Below are 14,710 nucleotides of genomic sequence, written 5' to 3'. Positions count from 1 at the left end.
ACTAAGCACACAGTCGTAAATTACAGTTTAACGCCAAGCTTTTTTATCATTAATATAATCATTAACACTATAATAAGCCTTTCCCAATATAAGGCAATTGTTACCGTACCCATGCTATCTGAAAAACACTTTAGCAGTTACTTGAACTTCCCCGAATTTTTTATTGACAGACTTTCATATTCTCCCCACATTTCCCCCACTTATTCCCTTCCCTCAAAAATTCAAAATTTGTCCGTTGAATACAATGAAATCATTTTAAACTTCTATCAACCAGGTATCCTCAATCAACCGGGTGCTCCGCAACTTAGCAGCCCAAAAGGAGAAGTCAAGTAACCAGCAGTCACCCTCGGACTGTTCGACACCAGTGTACGAGAGACTACGGTTGCTGGGGACACCGGGGTCCGCCCCCGCCTGGCCCCGGACCCCGTGGCCCACGCAGATAGACACGAGGACCCCACCTTACCAGCTGCATAGCTTGAGTCCTGGACCCCAGGCTATTGCGTGCAATGGAACCGAGCTGCCCATATTGAAAAAGGGTAAGTTAATAGATATACAAACAATGATATTATATACTACTAGATATGTTATGTGCCTACAAAATCACCGCAAAATGTGATTCGAATTTAGCTACTACACAGCGTACACACGTGTGTTTACTTACATTTGTTAAGACCTTTTATTATTTATTCATTATAATTACTAAGTAACATAGAAAAACTCATTTATTGAGTCATATTGCTTTTATCTGAGATGATTTTTGTGGATATTATATGTATACTCTTGATTCAATAGACTTTATATGAGAGTGGTTATTGTAAATCTAATTTCAAAATTATCTAACTTCTAAGCTCAGACCAACTATTGTATAGGACCTGCCTCGCTAGATGATACTTTTCTGTCAAAGTATATGATCAACGATCTAATGATATTATAAAAGCTGTCTAGAAAGAATCCATGTTTCATAGTTATAATTGAATTTGTCTGTTAAAGAGCTGCTTAAAAATACATTTTTATGTAGTTGAATGGTGTAAAAAACAATGTATGTGTATGGGTGCAATACTCGTCCTTCTATAATTGGTCTGAGCTTCTAAGTATAAATTAGTAGTAAAGTAGTAGTAGTAGAGTTATTAAACAAGTTTTATACCGATATGTGAAATACAAATTATCTAATTCATTCGAGCTGTCATTTCGCACAATTAAATTATGTATACCTACATAGTTTTAAACTTCCTGAACGCTTGACAAAACAACTCGACATTGTAGTCAATATTTAGGTAGTATTTGTTTAAATAGCTTTCGTTGCGACTAGGTATATAAAATTAATTAGGCGCCTTTGTTCGCCTGTTTCGAATGATATATCTAATAGCACAGAAAACTTGTAAAAATCTTTGTATACAATCTGTTCTGTTTTTGTATTTGGTCGTACGAAACCCTAAAAACAAAAAACTTTCTTTATTTTACATACAAAAAGATATATAATAAATAAATACTGATACCTCACCTATCTGAAAGTGGGACATTAAAACCGAGCGAAAAGATACTTTCGTAGACAGAGAAATACTCGTACCTACTTCGTTACTCAGTAAACTCCGTCTACGCACAATTAGCATATTTTTCTCTCATTCGCTCCTATAAAGTTTAGTATGTAGATTTTTCGTCACACTAATATTTCCAGAATCCAATACAACTAAAGCATCCTGATTCACTTACAAAACTGCTCCAAAAAGTATCAAAAAATAATAATTTAAACAAAAAAAGTTTACAAAAAATTCAAAACCACCAGTGTCCGCAGACGGGAATAATTAAAAAAAAAACATCCACCAAAAAGGGCAGACAATCCGCAACACCCGGTCACACTGTCTGGGTAAAACACAACTTTTTTCCCGGCGCTTTGATAGTCGATTTGCGGCACCCACCCCTAGCGGAGGGAGGGGAGGCCGCCTCCGGTACCGTCAAAAACATTACTCTGCCCATCCGCTTGGAAGATTTAATTTTCATTTTTATCTCAAACATCCCCCCTTTGTAGTGGTCTGTATAGTCTGTATCCAATTAGGTGGCTTTGAACGTTTCTCTGGAAAACCGTGGAAAGATAGAGTTATGGAATTTTCAATTTCGATACTGTAATATCTATTGTGATCCCCGTTACCTTAGAGGTAACTTAGGCTAAGAACAAAATATCATACTATTGTCACATATATCATACATATGGTGATGAACAACCAAGATATAGATAACTGTATCTTGGCTGGCGATAGCATATGAAGCTTTTGGTTAAGAAGTCGTTGGTTGAAGCTTTTAGCTACAAGACATAACTTCATCATCAGTCTATTTTTAATGATCCGCTACACAGCCTGCAGCTCCTCTACTCAGATAATGCGGATTAGCAGATTATGGCAGGCATATGGATAGGCTATGGTGATGTTTTACTTTAAAGCTCACCATCAGAGTTTAATGGTTAACGGAATATTCTTTTGAAGGCAAGGATTCGAAACATTTAAATTACTGCTGTGGACTTCTATATATGCTATGAAATTTCTCCAAATAATTAATTTTCAATATTTCATAGCCCGACCCAGGACTTGGTCAAGAACCTCAAAATCCAAAGCCACATTGGCTAAACACTGGGCTATCAAAGCAGGCAGTCCTCCTGCAAATTGTAACCTGATTAGCCATACGGTAAAGGATTTATTACCGAGAGGTGGTAGTTCGGTCCCCACCCGCTAGATATCGTACCCACTCCTAACAGTCCTTTTCGACTAATTGTAGGGTATAGGATTTGTACAAAACAACTCCCCTATTTCATCATAATCATCATAATTAACAGCAGACGGACACTGCTGGACATAGGCCTCTGGCATAGACTTCCAAACAGCACGGTCTCGAGCCGCCACCATCCATCGCTCCGTGCATTCCTTGCAATTCCTGCACCCTCCAATTCCCTGCAACCGCTTGATGTCTTCGGCCCACCTAACGAGGGTCGACCAACACTTCGCTTTCCGGTGCAGGATCGCCATTCCAGCACCTTGGAACCCCGACGTTTATCGGCTCTTCGAATTATATGTCCCGCCTTCAGCCTCACGAATCACTGAACTATGTCAGTGAGTTTGGTTCTTAAATGGATCTCCTCATTTCTGATTCGATCACGCAGAGACACTCCAAGCATAGCTCGCTCTATCGCCCACTTTGAGCCATCCTACTTTACATTACCTTGCAATATCCTGTTTATTACCAGATATTTCGAAAATATTTCAAAAATATATCAGAAACCACACCATACAGTATACTAAAGGCTTGGACACATTGACAACAGAACCTGTTGTGTGTTCCGCGAACCGTGAAAGCTGCCGGCAAATGGGTAACCCGACGCCGCGCCACTAGATTAGGTGTCTTAGAACTATTCAAGTGTTTTATTGCTATAAAAATAATGGTTTTTACTACAATAGATATTTAAGTTTCGGAACCAGAGTATCTTCCACTTCTATCCACAACTATCCACCTTGTTTTAAGGGAAAAATCATTAATTGTGAATTATATTCACCGTTTGAGACACGTGATATTTAATTTCTTAAAATGCACACAACTGAAAAGTTGGAGGTGCATACCCCGGCCCAGATTCTATACCTACCCCTACCGAACCTACGCCCTCCGGTATCGGAGGCAGAGGTCATATACACTGGGCTTTCACGACTCTGTTATATTAATCCTTAAGATATCTTGAGATCTATATATAACATATTGTCTAAGAAACATATTCAAAAATTCTAAATTTTAAATTCATTTATATCAATTAGGCTTAGTTTACAAGCACTTTTAGAATTTATTATTATTATTAATATTACTGAAAAATAGGTATGTAGTTAACTTAACACTTACAAAAGATCAAAAAGCGTTTACAAAATATGTTATTAACCCTAACATATTGGTAGAATCGGTTCAAATTGTATTCAAGTTGAAATCAATACAAGATTTCTTCAAGCAAACAAACAGACAAGGTCAATGGACAGGGCGTTAAGGATAAATCCGTTTTGGAAAACTAAATAAACCTGCCGCATAAAAGGAAGCTAGGACCGTGATAAATAGCGAGAGAGAGAGACGAGAGACGCAGATATACCCAAGTGAGAAAAGGATAGAAACGCGTCTGCTCTCTCGAGATAAGGAGAAGAAAAATGTCGCGCGATATTTATTCCCAAGGTTCCGTAACAAATGGTTATTATAGGGTTCCGTAGTAGTAAATTAGTGAGATGTATCGTTTGTTGAATATTTATCTGTTCGGTTGGCCGCAGGGTCGACAAATGGCTGGGAGTACTTGACAAATGTCCCGACTGGGGACTTCAGGTGCTAATAATGTAATGGTTACTGCAGTCAATGTGTCTATTAGATTCTATTTGAGCGGTAACTTTGTTTTCATAATCATGTTTATAGACAATCATCAATATTTCATTGTCAATAACCCACATTCGGCTTACTGTTGAGCACGAGCTTACTCTCAGAATGAGAGGAGTTAGGCTAATAGTCCACAATGCTTAGGTTAAGACAATTCTCAAGTATGCAGATTTCCTCACGATGTTTTTCCTTCTCCGTTTGAGACATGTAATATTTAATTTCTTAAAATGGATTTATTTGACTGAAAAGTTGGGAGGTGTATGCACCGGACCGGATTTGAACCGATTTTGCGAGTTTACCGGATTAAGAAGGTCTAAGGGCGGACGAAGTCGAGGGCATCAGATAGTTTTTCATATTTTCATGCAGTATGCCGTGAGCATAAAAATATATCAACAAATATTCATGGAAGTAATCGGCTAAGTTTTCTTCTACACAAGAAAAAAAATGCATTGTAAATTATTTTTAAAGCAACCGCTGAGTTTCCGAACGAATGATAGAGCACTACTCACTGACTGAGCTAACTGTTTAGTTACTAGTTCAGGTAGGATTCTATAAAAGTAGGTACTTTTATAGAATCCTACCTGAAATAAATGATATATGAATTTACATTAAGTATATATGAATTTATATCCAGTTGTACCTACTTTTTTGGTTTTCCGTTAAAAATACAGCGAAAGAAGAACAAATGTAATCGAATTTCCATATTGGCACCGCATCTCTTGGCAGCCGATGGTGACAAACAAAAAATATTCCCTCATAACTCCGTAACTCAGATGTGACGCTCACTTGAATATAAAGTGTCGAATAACACATCCATCTCCGAATGGAGGTCTCTTTTTTTAGATACGTACTATCTACTACTTACGTATTCCGTTTTTAGTTTTATATTATTCTTCAGGGGAAAAGATTTTCAGTTAAGTAACATCACATTTTTTATTAAGGACCGGCTCCAGGTTCAATAAAAACACAGATTTTTTTTTAACCGTCAACGTGTGTGGTTACAGATTGGCGGTTAGCGGAAAAGTCTTTGGATTTTAAAAAGGCTGTCAAAGCGTGACATATGCTGTCACCATATACCTAAGTTCCGTTCTCGGCCTTTATTATTAAGCACAGCTTTCATTATAATATTGGTATTTGCGTTGCCAACATGGGTAGATATATTAGGTAAGGATATATTCTTAGATAGATAGATATAACTGTCTCGTTGGCCTAGTTAATATCCTATGTGATTTCGGATTTGATTCGATTTTGATGAAAAAAAATTTCATTACCAATTTTCCGGTTACTATATGTCTGTCTGACAGTGTCACCCTAACCCACCAACCCGCTCTGGAGTAGCGTAGTGCCTGATGAGTCTCATCCTCTCTCCTATAATGCGGCTAGTGGGCCGTTAAAATAAGCTAAAAACGATGATGAATATAATATACTAGCGGACGCCCGCGACTTCGTCCGCGTAAATTTCGATGTCAACTTTATTACTACCCCTACCCTACCCTACTCCTACCCTACCACTACCCCAACCCTACCCTACCCAACCCCTACCCTATCCCAAACCTACCCCTACCTTACCTACACCCTACCCCCATCCAACCCCTACCCCCATCCTACCCCTACCCTCCCCGTACCCTATCCCTTTCCTACCCCTATCCCACCCGTACCCCTATATAACGCCTATCCTACCCCTACCCTACCACTACCCTACACCCGGCCCTAAACGTACCCTACCCCTACGCTTCCCTACCCGTACCCTACCCTACCCTGTAACTTCTCTATCTTACTCCTACCCTTAGCAAAATCGGTCCAGTCCTTCGAGAGTGGTGGTATGACCAAGAGAAATAGAGACTTCTATGCTAATAATAAAAAGAGGTTAAGTTCGTGTGGTTGTAGGAGGTAATCTCTGGATCTACTGGACCGATTTGGAAAATTGTTTTACCAATAGAAAGCTACGTTATTTGCGAGTGTCATAGGCTATGTTTGATCCCCATTCCCCAATTCACACGGGAACGGGAACTACGTAAATGAAAGCGCTGGGCGTCATATAGCGGAATTTCTGCGTCTTTTAGAAATTTTGTATTATCTCCGAAACTATTTAAGTAATTAACATACTGTAAAGTGCAAATCTTATCTCCATAATATCCTTGTAATTATTAAATAATTTATTTTGATAAGGATTTAAGTTAAGTAGCATAAATGATGACGCAAACCTAAGTATATAAAATTTATAATTTTTAAAACACAAAAGGTACTATATCTGCTAATATATAGAAGATAGATATATGGTGTCGCAGACTTTTTTGTAGAACTTTTGAAGATACATAAAGCCTCCATACATTAATTTCAATTTTAAACAATGGTTAAGGCAGCGCATGCGAATAAGTCTGCTTAAGAGGATTTTCGGTCCGACCTGTATGACAAAAACTGTGTTAACTCGGCAAATATATATCATACTAATATAAAATATAGCCTATAGCACTCCCCGATAATGTAGCATTCTACTGGTGAAAGAATTTTTGAAATCGGACCAGTAGTTCCGAAGATTACCCCATTTAAAAAATGTGACAAACTTACAAACTTACAAACTTTACCTCTTTATAATATTAGTATAGATATAGATTATACGTATATACATTATATGTATTTAATTCATAAAACCTATATTATCACGCACAGAAGATATTATATATCGTAAACCTAACTCATATATATAAAACGCTTATATATACGTTACATATATATACTCGTACCTATCCAAACAGCACAGACGTACACGGCGGCGAGTTCAAAGTGCGGCGCTATCCCTTTGATCTGCCACACGGACTAACGTAACCTATCCCGTAGGTAGGTATACGGTATACGGTATACCCGCAGTGCCCTTCTATTTCGGTACCATCTTAGTGTCTGTTTGAAGTGTATGAACGCTTTATAGGATTATGTCGTGTTGGTATGACATGCCAGCACATGGTTTGATTTGAGGTGCTTATTTTGTTCGCTTTCGTATTTTCCAATAGGTATTTTACCTGCTTGCTACATTATACTATCTTCTATATATTTGTTTTATACAAATAGTTGAAAGCAAGTGGCCAACAGGGTATTTATGTGTAGGAACTATTTGATCTAATTCCTCCTTTATCATCATCATCATATCAGCCGATGGTTTTATAATATTTAATCTAATTCCTCCTAATATAATATTTGATCTAATTCCTCCTTCATCATCATCATATCAGCCGATGGTATTATAATATTTAATCTAATTCCTCCTAATATAATATTTAATCTAATTCCTCCTTCATCATCATCACATCAGTCGATGGTATAAATAACCTATAATTCCTAATATTTAATCTAATTCCTCCTAATATAATCATCATCATCATCATATCAGCCGATGGACGTCCACTGCAGGACATAGGCCTTTTGTAGGGACTTCCAAACATCACGATACTGAGCCATCTGCATCCAGCGAATCCCTGCGACTCGCTTGATGTCGTCAGTCCACCTGGTGGGGGGTCGGCCAACACTGCGCTTACTAGTGCGGTCGCCATTCCAGCACTTTGGGACCCCAACGTCCATCGGCTCTTCGAACTATGTGCCCCGCCCATTGCCACTTCAGCTTCGCAACTCGTTGAGCTATGTCTGTGACTTTGGCCTAATATAATATTTGATGTAATTCCTCCTTCATCATCATTATATCAGGCTGTATAGGTATCTAAAATTTCTAATTTTGAATTTAAGAGAAAAATTAAATCTAAAATTAGAAATTCCTAGTATATAAAAATATAGTAGGTACATAAAATGTATATAACAGTCGTCAATCAAAAAATAGGTTAACAAAATCTACACCAAAGCTAGTAGAGCAAAATGTATTGTTATAATGTTAATTTAAAATGAAAAGGGTAATGGACTACAAATTGGTCATATACGGAGACCGCTACCGGGAACAAAGCGTCGGATACACAAACACAGAGCGGACACAACCCCCGCCCCAAACCTCGACAAACACACACAAAATAGCAATTAAATCTGCCTTCATTACATATCGCCCTTACAGCGGTTACGCCGTTCCGCTAAGTAGGGTGCGATCGAATTAATTCTATCGCTATACAGCTACAGGTATTTTAATCTATAACTACGTTGAATAAAGCTCTTACTTATAATTCAAACTAGCGGACGCCCGCGACTTCGTCCGAGTGGAAATCAATGTAAACTTTCAAATCCTATTTCACTTTAGGGATTGAATTTTTAAATTTTTTGAATCACATTATATTTCGTATTTTTTATGATTTATGAACAAATTTTTCAATGTGTACCTACCTAACTCTAAAAATTAAGAATTTTCCATACAAACTTTCTACCCCTATTTCTTTTTTTATTTTATGGTCAAAAAGTACGCTATGTTTTGCTTCAAGGTCCCATTTACCAAAATTACCAAAAAACCAAAATTCATCTTGATCGGTTCAGCCCTCGCTTCGCTCGTAGTTCAATCTTATAATCGTTTGCTTACTCGGATATTTAATATAGATACGCACACTCGCCGTAAAAATAAATTTTACTGCCTAGCATAACATTTAAATCCATCCCTGTCGTAGCCTGGCAATCTACGCCCGAACTTAGACTGCCAGCCTCCAACTGTGTTGTTTTGTTGTTGTTGTTGTTTAAGAACAACAACGCTGACTAAGAAGCGTCCAGCCCAGCCGATTTAGAAATGATCACCTACATTTAATATGATAGAGAATGCCAACCAAGTAGTTAGGTATATTTACTTCTTAACTAACTTAGTAGGTACCCCTCGATTCTAATAAAAGGCGTTTCTTATCCAAAGATGACCTCCAATGTAATACAACAAAACTAATAGCAAAACAAAATCGCTTAAATTACTCATTTGAATAATCAAACAAATAAACACTTTAGGATGCACCGTGGCTAGCCGAATGTGCCTCACAAAGGGTTGGCGCGCAATAACGCATGAAACAGGATTATAAAACATGAAAATGTACGCTAAAGGGCGGTTTCAACCCCTACACAGTAATTATAGCTGTTTAATTTGCCTATACGTTACGCGGTCTATACAGGATATCTTTAGATGTACGAGTAGGTATATTATGAGATATTTCAGGCATGTTAGCTAAGCTTTATTGGTTATGCGGGAATATAAACCTCCCTTGTATCATTGAATCATTTTGATCACTGGGACCATTTGCATGAAGCGTTGCATTTATGTAATGTCTGAGTGTTTTTTTTTATTTTTGATTACCTACACACACAGAATAAAGAATATACAATATAGATAGGTACAGAATACAAGCAACGCGGTGAAGCAAGTGAAACCCATAAAAAGAAACGTCACGCGTCTCCTTCATCTAACATCAAGGTTTAACACTATCAACAATTACGTAAATTGATATCATACTACTAACCTTTAAAAAATCATCTTATTTTTTTAATTTTTGTAAACAGTATTTAAATATTCAAAAACGCCATTTTTATTGAATAATATTGAAAATTACTGATGCGATGCATTGTGTCGTACAGAATCGAGAATGTATTCGTTTTTAAATTTGTAATTGGAATGGCTGCATCCCTGGCGTCGATACGCTCTATCTGCCTAATTCTTTCATCTGTGCCTACACAGTAATTTTAGCTGTTAATTTACATATACGCGTTACGCGGCCTATGTAGGATATCTTTAGATGTCTACGGGATATTTCAGGCGTGTTAGCTAAGCTTAATTGGTATTTAGTTATGCGGGGATGTAAGCGACCCTTCTATCATTGAAAATATGTTTTTGATCATTGAGCCGTTTATATTAAATCATTATAAAATATTATTTTCTTGTTGGATACCTTGCGAAGTACCTATTTCACTGTTTATTGTTAAACATAGGCTTTTCTTCTTTAATATTTCATTTACTATCAGGTGGGTACTCATATTTATTCATTCATTGATCCGTCAATTATTATTATTATCTAATATATCTATAAAAATATAAATAATTAGGTTAGCGATCGTGATGTACCTACTGGGTTTTCATTTAAGGAGAGGAACTTAGTAGGTACTAGCAGACGCCCGCGACTTCGTCCGCGTGAAACTCGATGTAAACTTTCAACTACCCCTATCCTACCCCTACCTCTATTCCTACCCTACGCCTAGCCTATCCCTACCCTATCCCAACCTACCCTACCCCTACCCTACCCCTCCTACCCTACCCCTACATCTGGTTCCTTTTGGTTGATTTTTTACACCTTGTGTCCAAAAAATCCAAATATATCCTACGGAACCCTATTTTTTTCCTAAATAAAATTTAGCCTATGTTACTTGTGGATAATGTAGCTTTCGAATGGTGTAAGAATTTTAAAAATCGGTCCAGTAGTTTTTGAGCCTATTCATTACAAACATACAAACAAAATTTTCCTCTTTATAATATTAGTATAGATATTTGCCAGTAATCGTCCCATGAGCTACGTATGTACCTACTGTACTCTATACGGTATAATTATACTGTATTGGCACTACCTTCAAAGTGATCAGAAGGTAGCTCGTACGATGTCATTTATTGCTTTTTAGTTTATTTTCTGATTTTGAAGTCGGTTAATTTTTTTTAATTATGATTTTTTTTTCAATATTTGCTGTCTATGCCTATTAGATTTTCTTTCGCTCTTTATTTTAATCTCATCATAAAGCGTACCTAGTTTTTCAGTTTTCTCTCGCTTTGATAGTATACAGTCTCCAAATACGCTGATCTGTTTATCTATACTAATATTATAAAGCTGAAGAGTTTGTTTGCTTGTTTGTTTGATTGAACGCGCTAAACTCAGAAACTACTGGTTTCATTTGAAAAATTCTTTCAGTGTTAGATAGCCCATTTATCGAGGAAGGCTATAGGTTATATACCATCCCCGTATTCTTATAGGAAAGGGAACCACGCGGGTGAAACCGTGCGGCGTCAGCTAGTTTAGTATATTTGCCAGTAATCGTCCCATGAGCTACGTATGTACTGTACTGTATACGGTATAATTATACGCGTGTTTGCTTGTAGCGCGCACCGGGGCGGCACTAACGCGGTCCCGCCCACCGCCGCTTTTTACCGCATTATTTTACCGTGCACAGTACACCGGCGCGTCTACTGCTTACTGACTGCAGACTGTTACTGCTTACTGTTACTGCGGACTGTTACTGCGGACTGTTACTGCGGACACTTACTGCGGACACTTACTGCTGGCAATTACTGCTTTGCTGACCAACGGGACGTTTGCACATCATTATTTGTCATCATTGTCAACCTATTTTAAAGTCCACTACAGGGTAGGCCATCCTCCTTATATGACAGTATAGATCTCATACGCACCACGTTGCTTAAATGCGGGTTGGCGGGCACTAAGCCAGATAATGTTAAATTCATACGCAAACATTGAGTTATTCATGTTAGTTTTCAAACCTACAAGACCCCATGAAAACCTATAAGACCGCATGAACACTTATAAGAAATCATGGATTTCTTAATGGATTAATTAAGTTTCCATTATGGGAACCTATAAGAAATCCATGATTTCTTATAAGTTCCCATAATAGAAAATTAATTTCTTGGAGATACGGGAAGAATGTTCAATTTAAAATCTTGAATAACTTGGAACTTAATGTTATTAAATTCCAAATATACCTACATATAGGTACTCGTAATTTTAAATTGTCACAATCAACCCTTTATTTTGATATGTAATGCACTTCGCAAAAAAAAAACTGTAGTCTATGCCACAGGAATAGATGTGTGTTCCAAACAACTTAAACGGTCTAACATAACAGATTCGGCGATAATTGGATGGATCCTTATGCCTATTACATGAGGGTTCCGATTTTTATTCGGATGTACGGGACCCTAAAAAGTTGCAACTAAATGATATAATGATATGATATTCACGAGGACAAATATATGAAGTGGGTATAAATAATTTGGTTCGGCATCAGCAGTTGAGTCACGCGCCGGCCATTTTGTGAAAAGCGCGGGAAAGTCGTCGTCGTAACCGATACCGACGCGAACAGCATTTTAATGCGCGGATTATATTTCAATAAATTTTCATGGCTTTCTGATAACAGTGTGTGGAACTTTATATTTAAAGTAAGCAGGTACGTAGAGATAATATAATACCTGCCTTTTTTTTATTCTTTACAAGTTAGCCCTTGACTACAATCACACCTGATGGTAAGTGGTAATGGAGTCTAAGATGGAAGCGGGCTAACATGTTAGGAGGAGGATGAATATCCACACCCCTTTCGGTTTTTACACGACATTGTACCGGAACGCTAAATCGCTTGGCGGTACGTCTTTGTCGGTAGGGTGGTAACTAGCCACGGCTGAAGCCTCCCACCAGCCAGACCTGGACCAATTAAGAAAACCTCAATCGGCACAGCCGGGGATCGAATAAAATTTACACGTGTCAAAAAAAAATATAGACAAGCCGTGATAGCCCAGTGGATATGAACTCTGTCTCCGATTCCGGAGGGTGAGGGATTCCGGGTCATGCACCTCCAACTTTTCAGTTGTGTGCATTTTAAGAAATCAAAATATCACGTGTCTGTCGTGTCTGTAACGGTGAAGGGAAAACATTGTGAGAAAACCTGCATACCAGAGAATTTTCTTAATTCTCTGAGTGTGTGAAATCTGCCAATCCGCATTGGGCCAGCGTCGTGGACTATTGGCCTGACTCTTCTCATTCTGAGAGGAGACTCGAGCTCAGCAGTGAGCCGAATATGAGTTGATAACAACAAAAAAAATTTACTTACACTTCGAATTGTTAACCTTCCGTCTGTTTTCGTCGGTTGAAAATACATGGTTATCTTTATCTTTATCTATAGAAGAGAACGAAAATTGGTTTAAGTTATTTTACTTATATACCTTACCTTACCTTATCGACTGATAGTCGCTATTGCACTGCATTGCTGGACATAGGCCTCTTGCATGGACTTCCAAGCACAACAATCTCGAGCCGCCAGCATCCAGCGGCTCCGTGTAACCCGCTTGATATCCTCGGTCAACCTAGTGGGGGGGTCTACCCGCTTTACGGCGCGGGGTCGCCATTCCAGCACCTTGAGACCCCAACGTCCATCGGCTCTTCGAACTATGTGGCAACACCACAAAAGGAGATGGCCAATGTTTTCCTAGCTACCTGATACATCATTACAAAATTTAAAGTTATAGTTATTAAAAAGAAATATGAATTAATTTGAGAATTTAGGTATAATTTATTTTCAACCATAACTCCAGAATACTAGCTCAGGTATGAAGAGTTCTTTTTTTGTTTCTATGCACTTGATTAACCTATATATACCTTAAAAGATAAACGTTCCGGTTCTACGTAATTCGGACGCTGATCTATAGTTGGTGCTTTCAAGCACTTTTACCAGCCGGTATCTGAGGTAATCTATGGTTACTTTGAAACGAACCTAAGAATAAGTAAGCTCTTTACATATTGCAACTTAGTTATTGCTGATGATGAAGTGGTATCCTATACCCTATATTATATAACAATTATTATATACTTATGTATAAAAGCAAATAATATACTGAAGTAAATTGTGTTACTTTTAAAAATTTATAACCTTACATGTTCTAGCAAATATAGGTATAATTTATCTGAAGTTTGTGGACTATATAAGTTTACGTACATAATAATTTGATTCCTCACTGAATCCAAAAAATAAAAACTGGTCATTGTAATATAACTTTTGGGCACTAGGCTAGGCTTTTTAACTCTGATATTTAAGACAAAAATTAATGTTTTATTCAACCGACGAATAACACGAAAATTACGCGTCGTCACACGAAAGTCGATAGCAAAAGATAAATTACGATTTGTTATTTTAAAACCTCAATTTTCCTTCCAAGAAAAAGAAGATGGCCGCCAAGTAATAAACAATGTGGTATTGCCTATCGCAAAAAAAAATCACCGTAGGTAGGTGTGCCTACTCCATTCATCGACTCCCTCGGGCCTACCCTTCAGGGAGACAGGCTGTACCTCAAGAGTAGGGTAGATATTTATGGAAAACATTGTAGATACAGCGAGATTACAATCAATCTTATGTTATCTACCTACAGTTTACTATTTTTTAAACCCTAACGCAAAATAGAGGGATGGTATTCTTTATCTATATCTTTGTGTGTGTATGTCTGTCTATTTGTGACATCATAACTTCTAAAGAAATGGACCAAATCTAACTAAATTTAAACTATCAGGGGATTTACAAAATTTTCAATTTTAACTTTTATTTTTAATGATTTTTTGTTTTAATTTTATTCACCTATGTTTTGCTATTCCTAAGCTAAATCGTTAGA

The 14,710-nt window shown here is 37.5% G+C and overlaps 1 protein-coding gene across 1 annotated transcript in view; it reads left to right on the top strand.

The window, feature by feature from the left end:
- Positions 1-14,710, top strand: part of LOC112050962 (paired box protein Pax-6-like) — an 85,991-nt gene that overhangs the window by 55,547 nt on the left and 15,734 nt on the right. The window contains exon 5 of the mRNA XM_052888630.1: positions 275-536. Within this exon, the coding sequence (XP_052744590.1) occupies positions 275-536 (262 nt within the window). The remainder of the gene's footprint in view (positions 1-274; positions 537-14,710) is intronic.

The sequence above is a fragment of the Bicyclus anynana genome, chromosome 23 (assembly GCF_947172395.1).
Source record: "Bicyclus anynana chromosome 23, ilBicAnyn1.1, whole genome shotgun sequence".
Lineage (NCBI taxonomy): Eukaryota > Metazoa > Arthropoda > Insecta > Lepidoptera > Nymphalidae > Bicyclus > Bicyclus anynana.
Note: the sequence above shows the minus strand (reverse complement) of the source record. Positions and strands in the feature narration are given on the sequence as shown.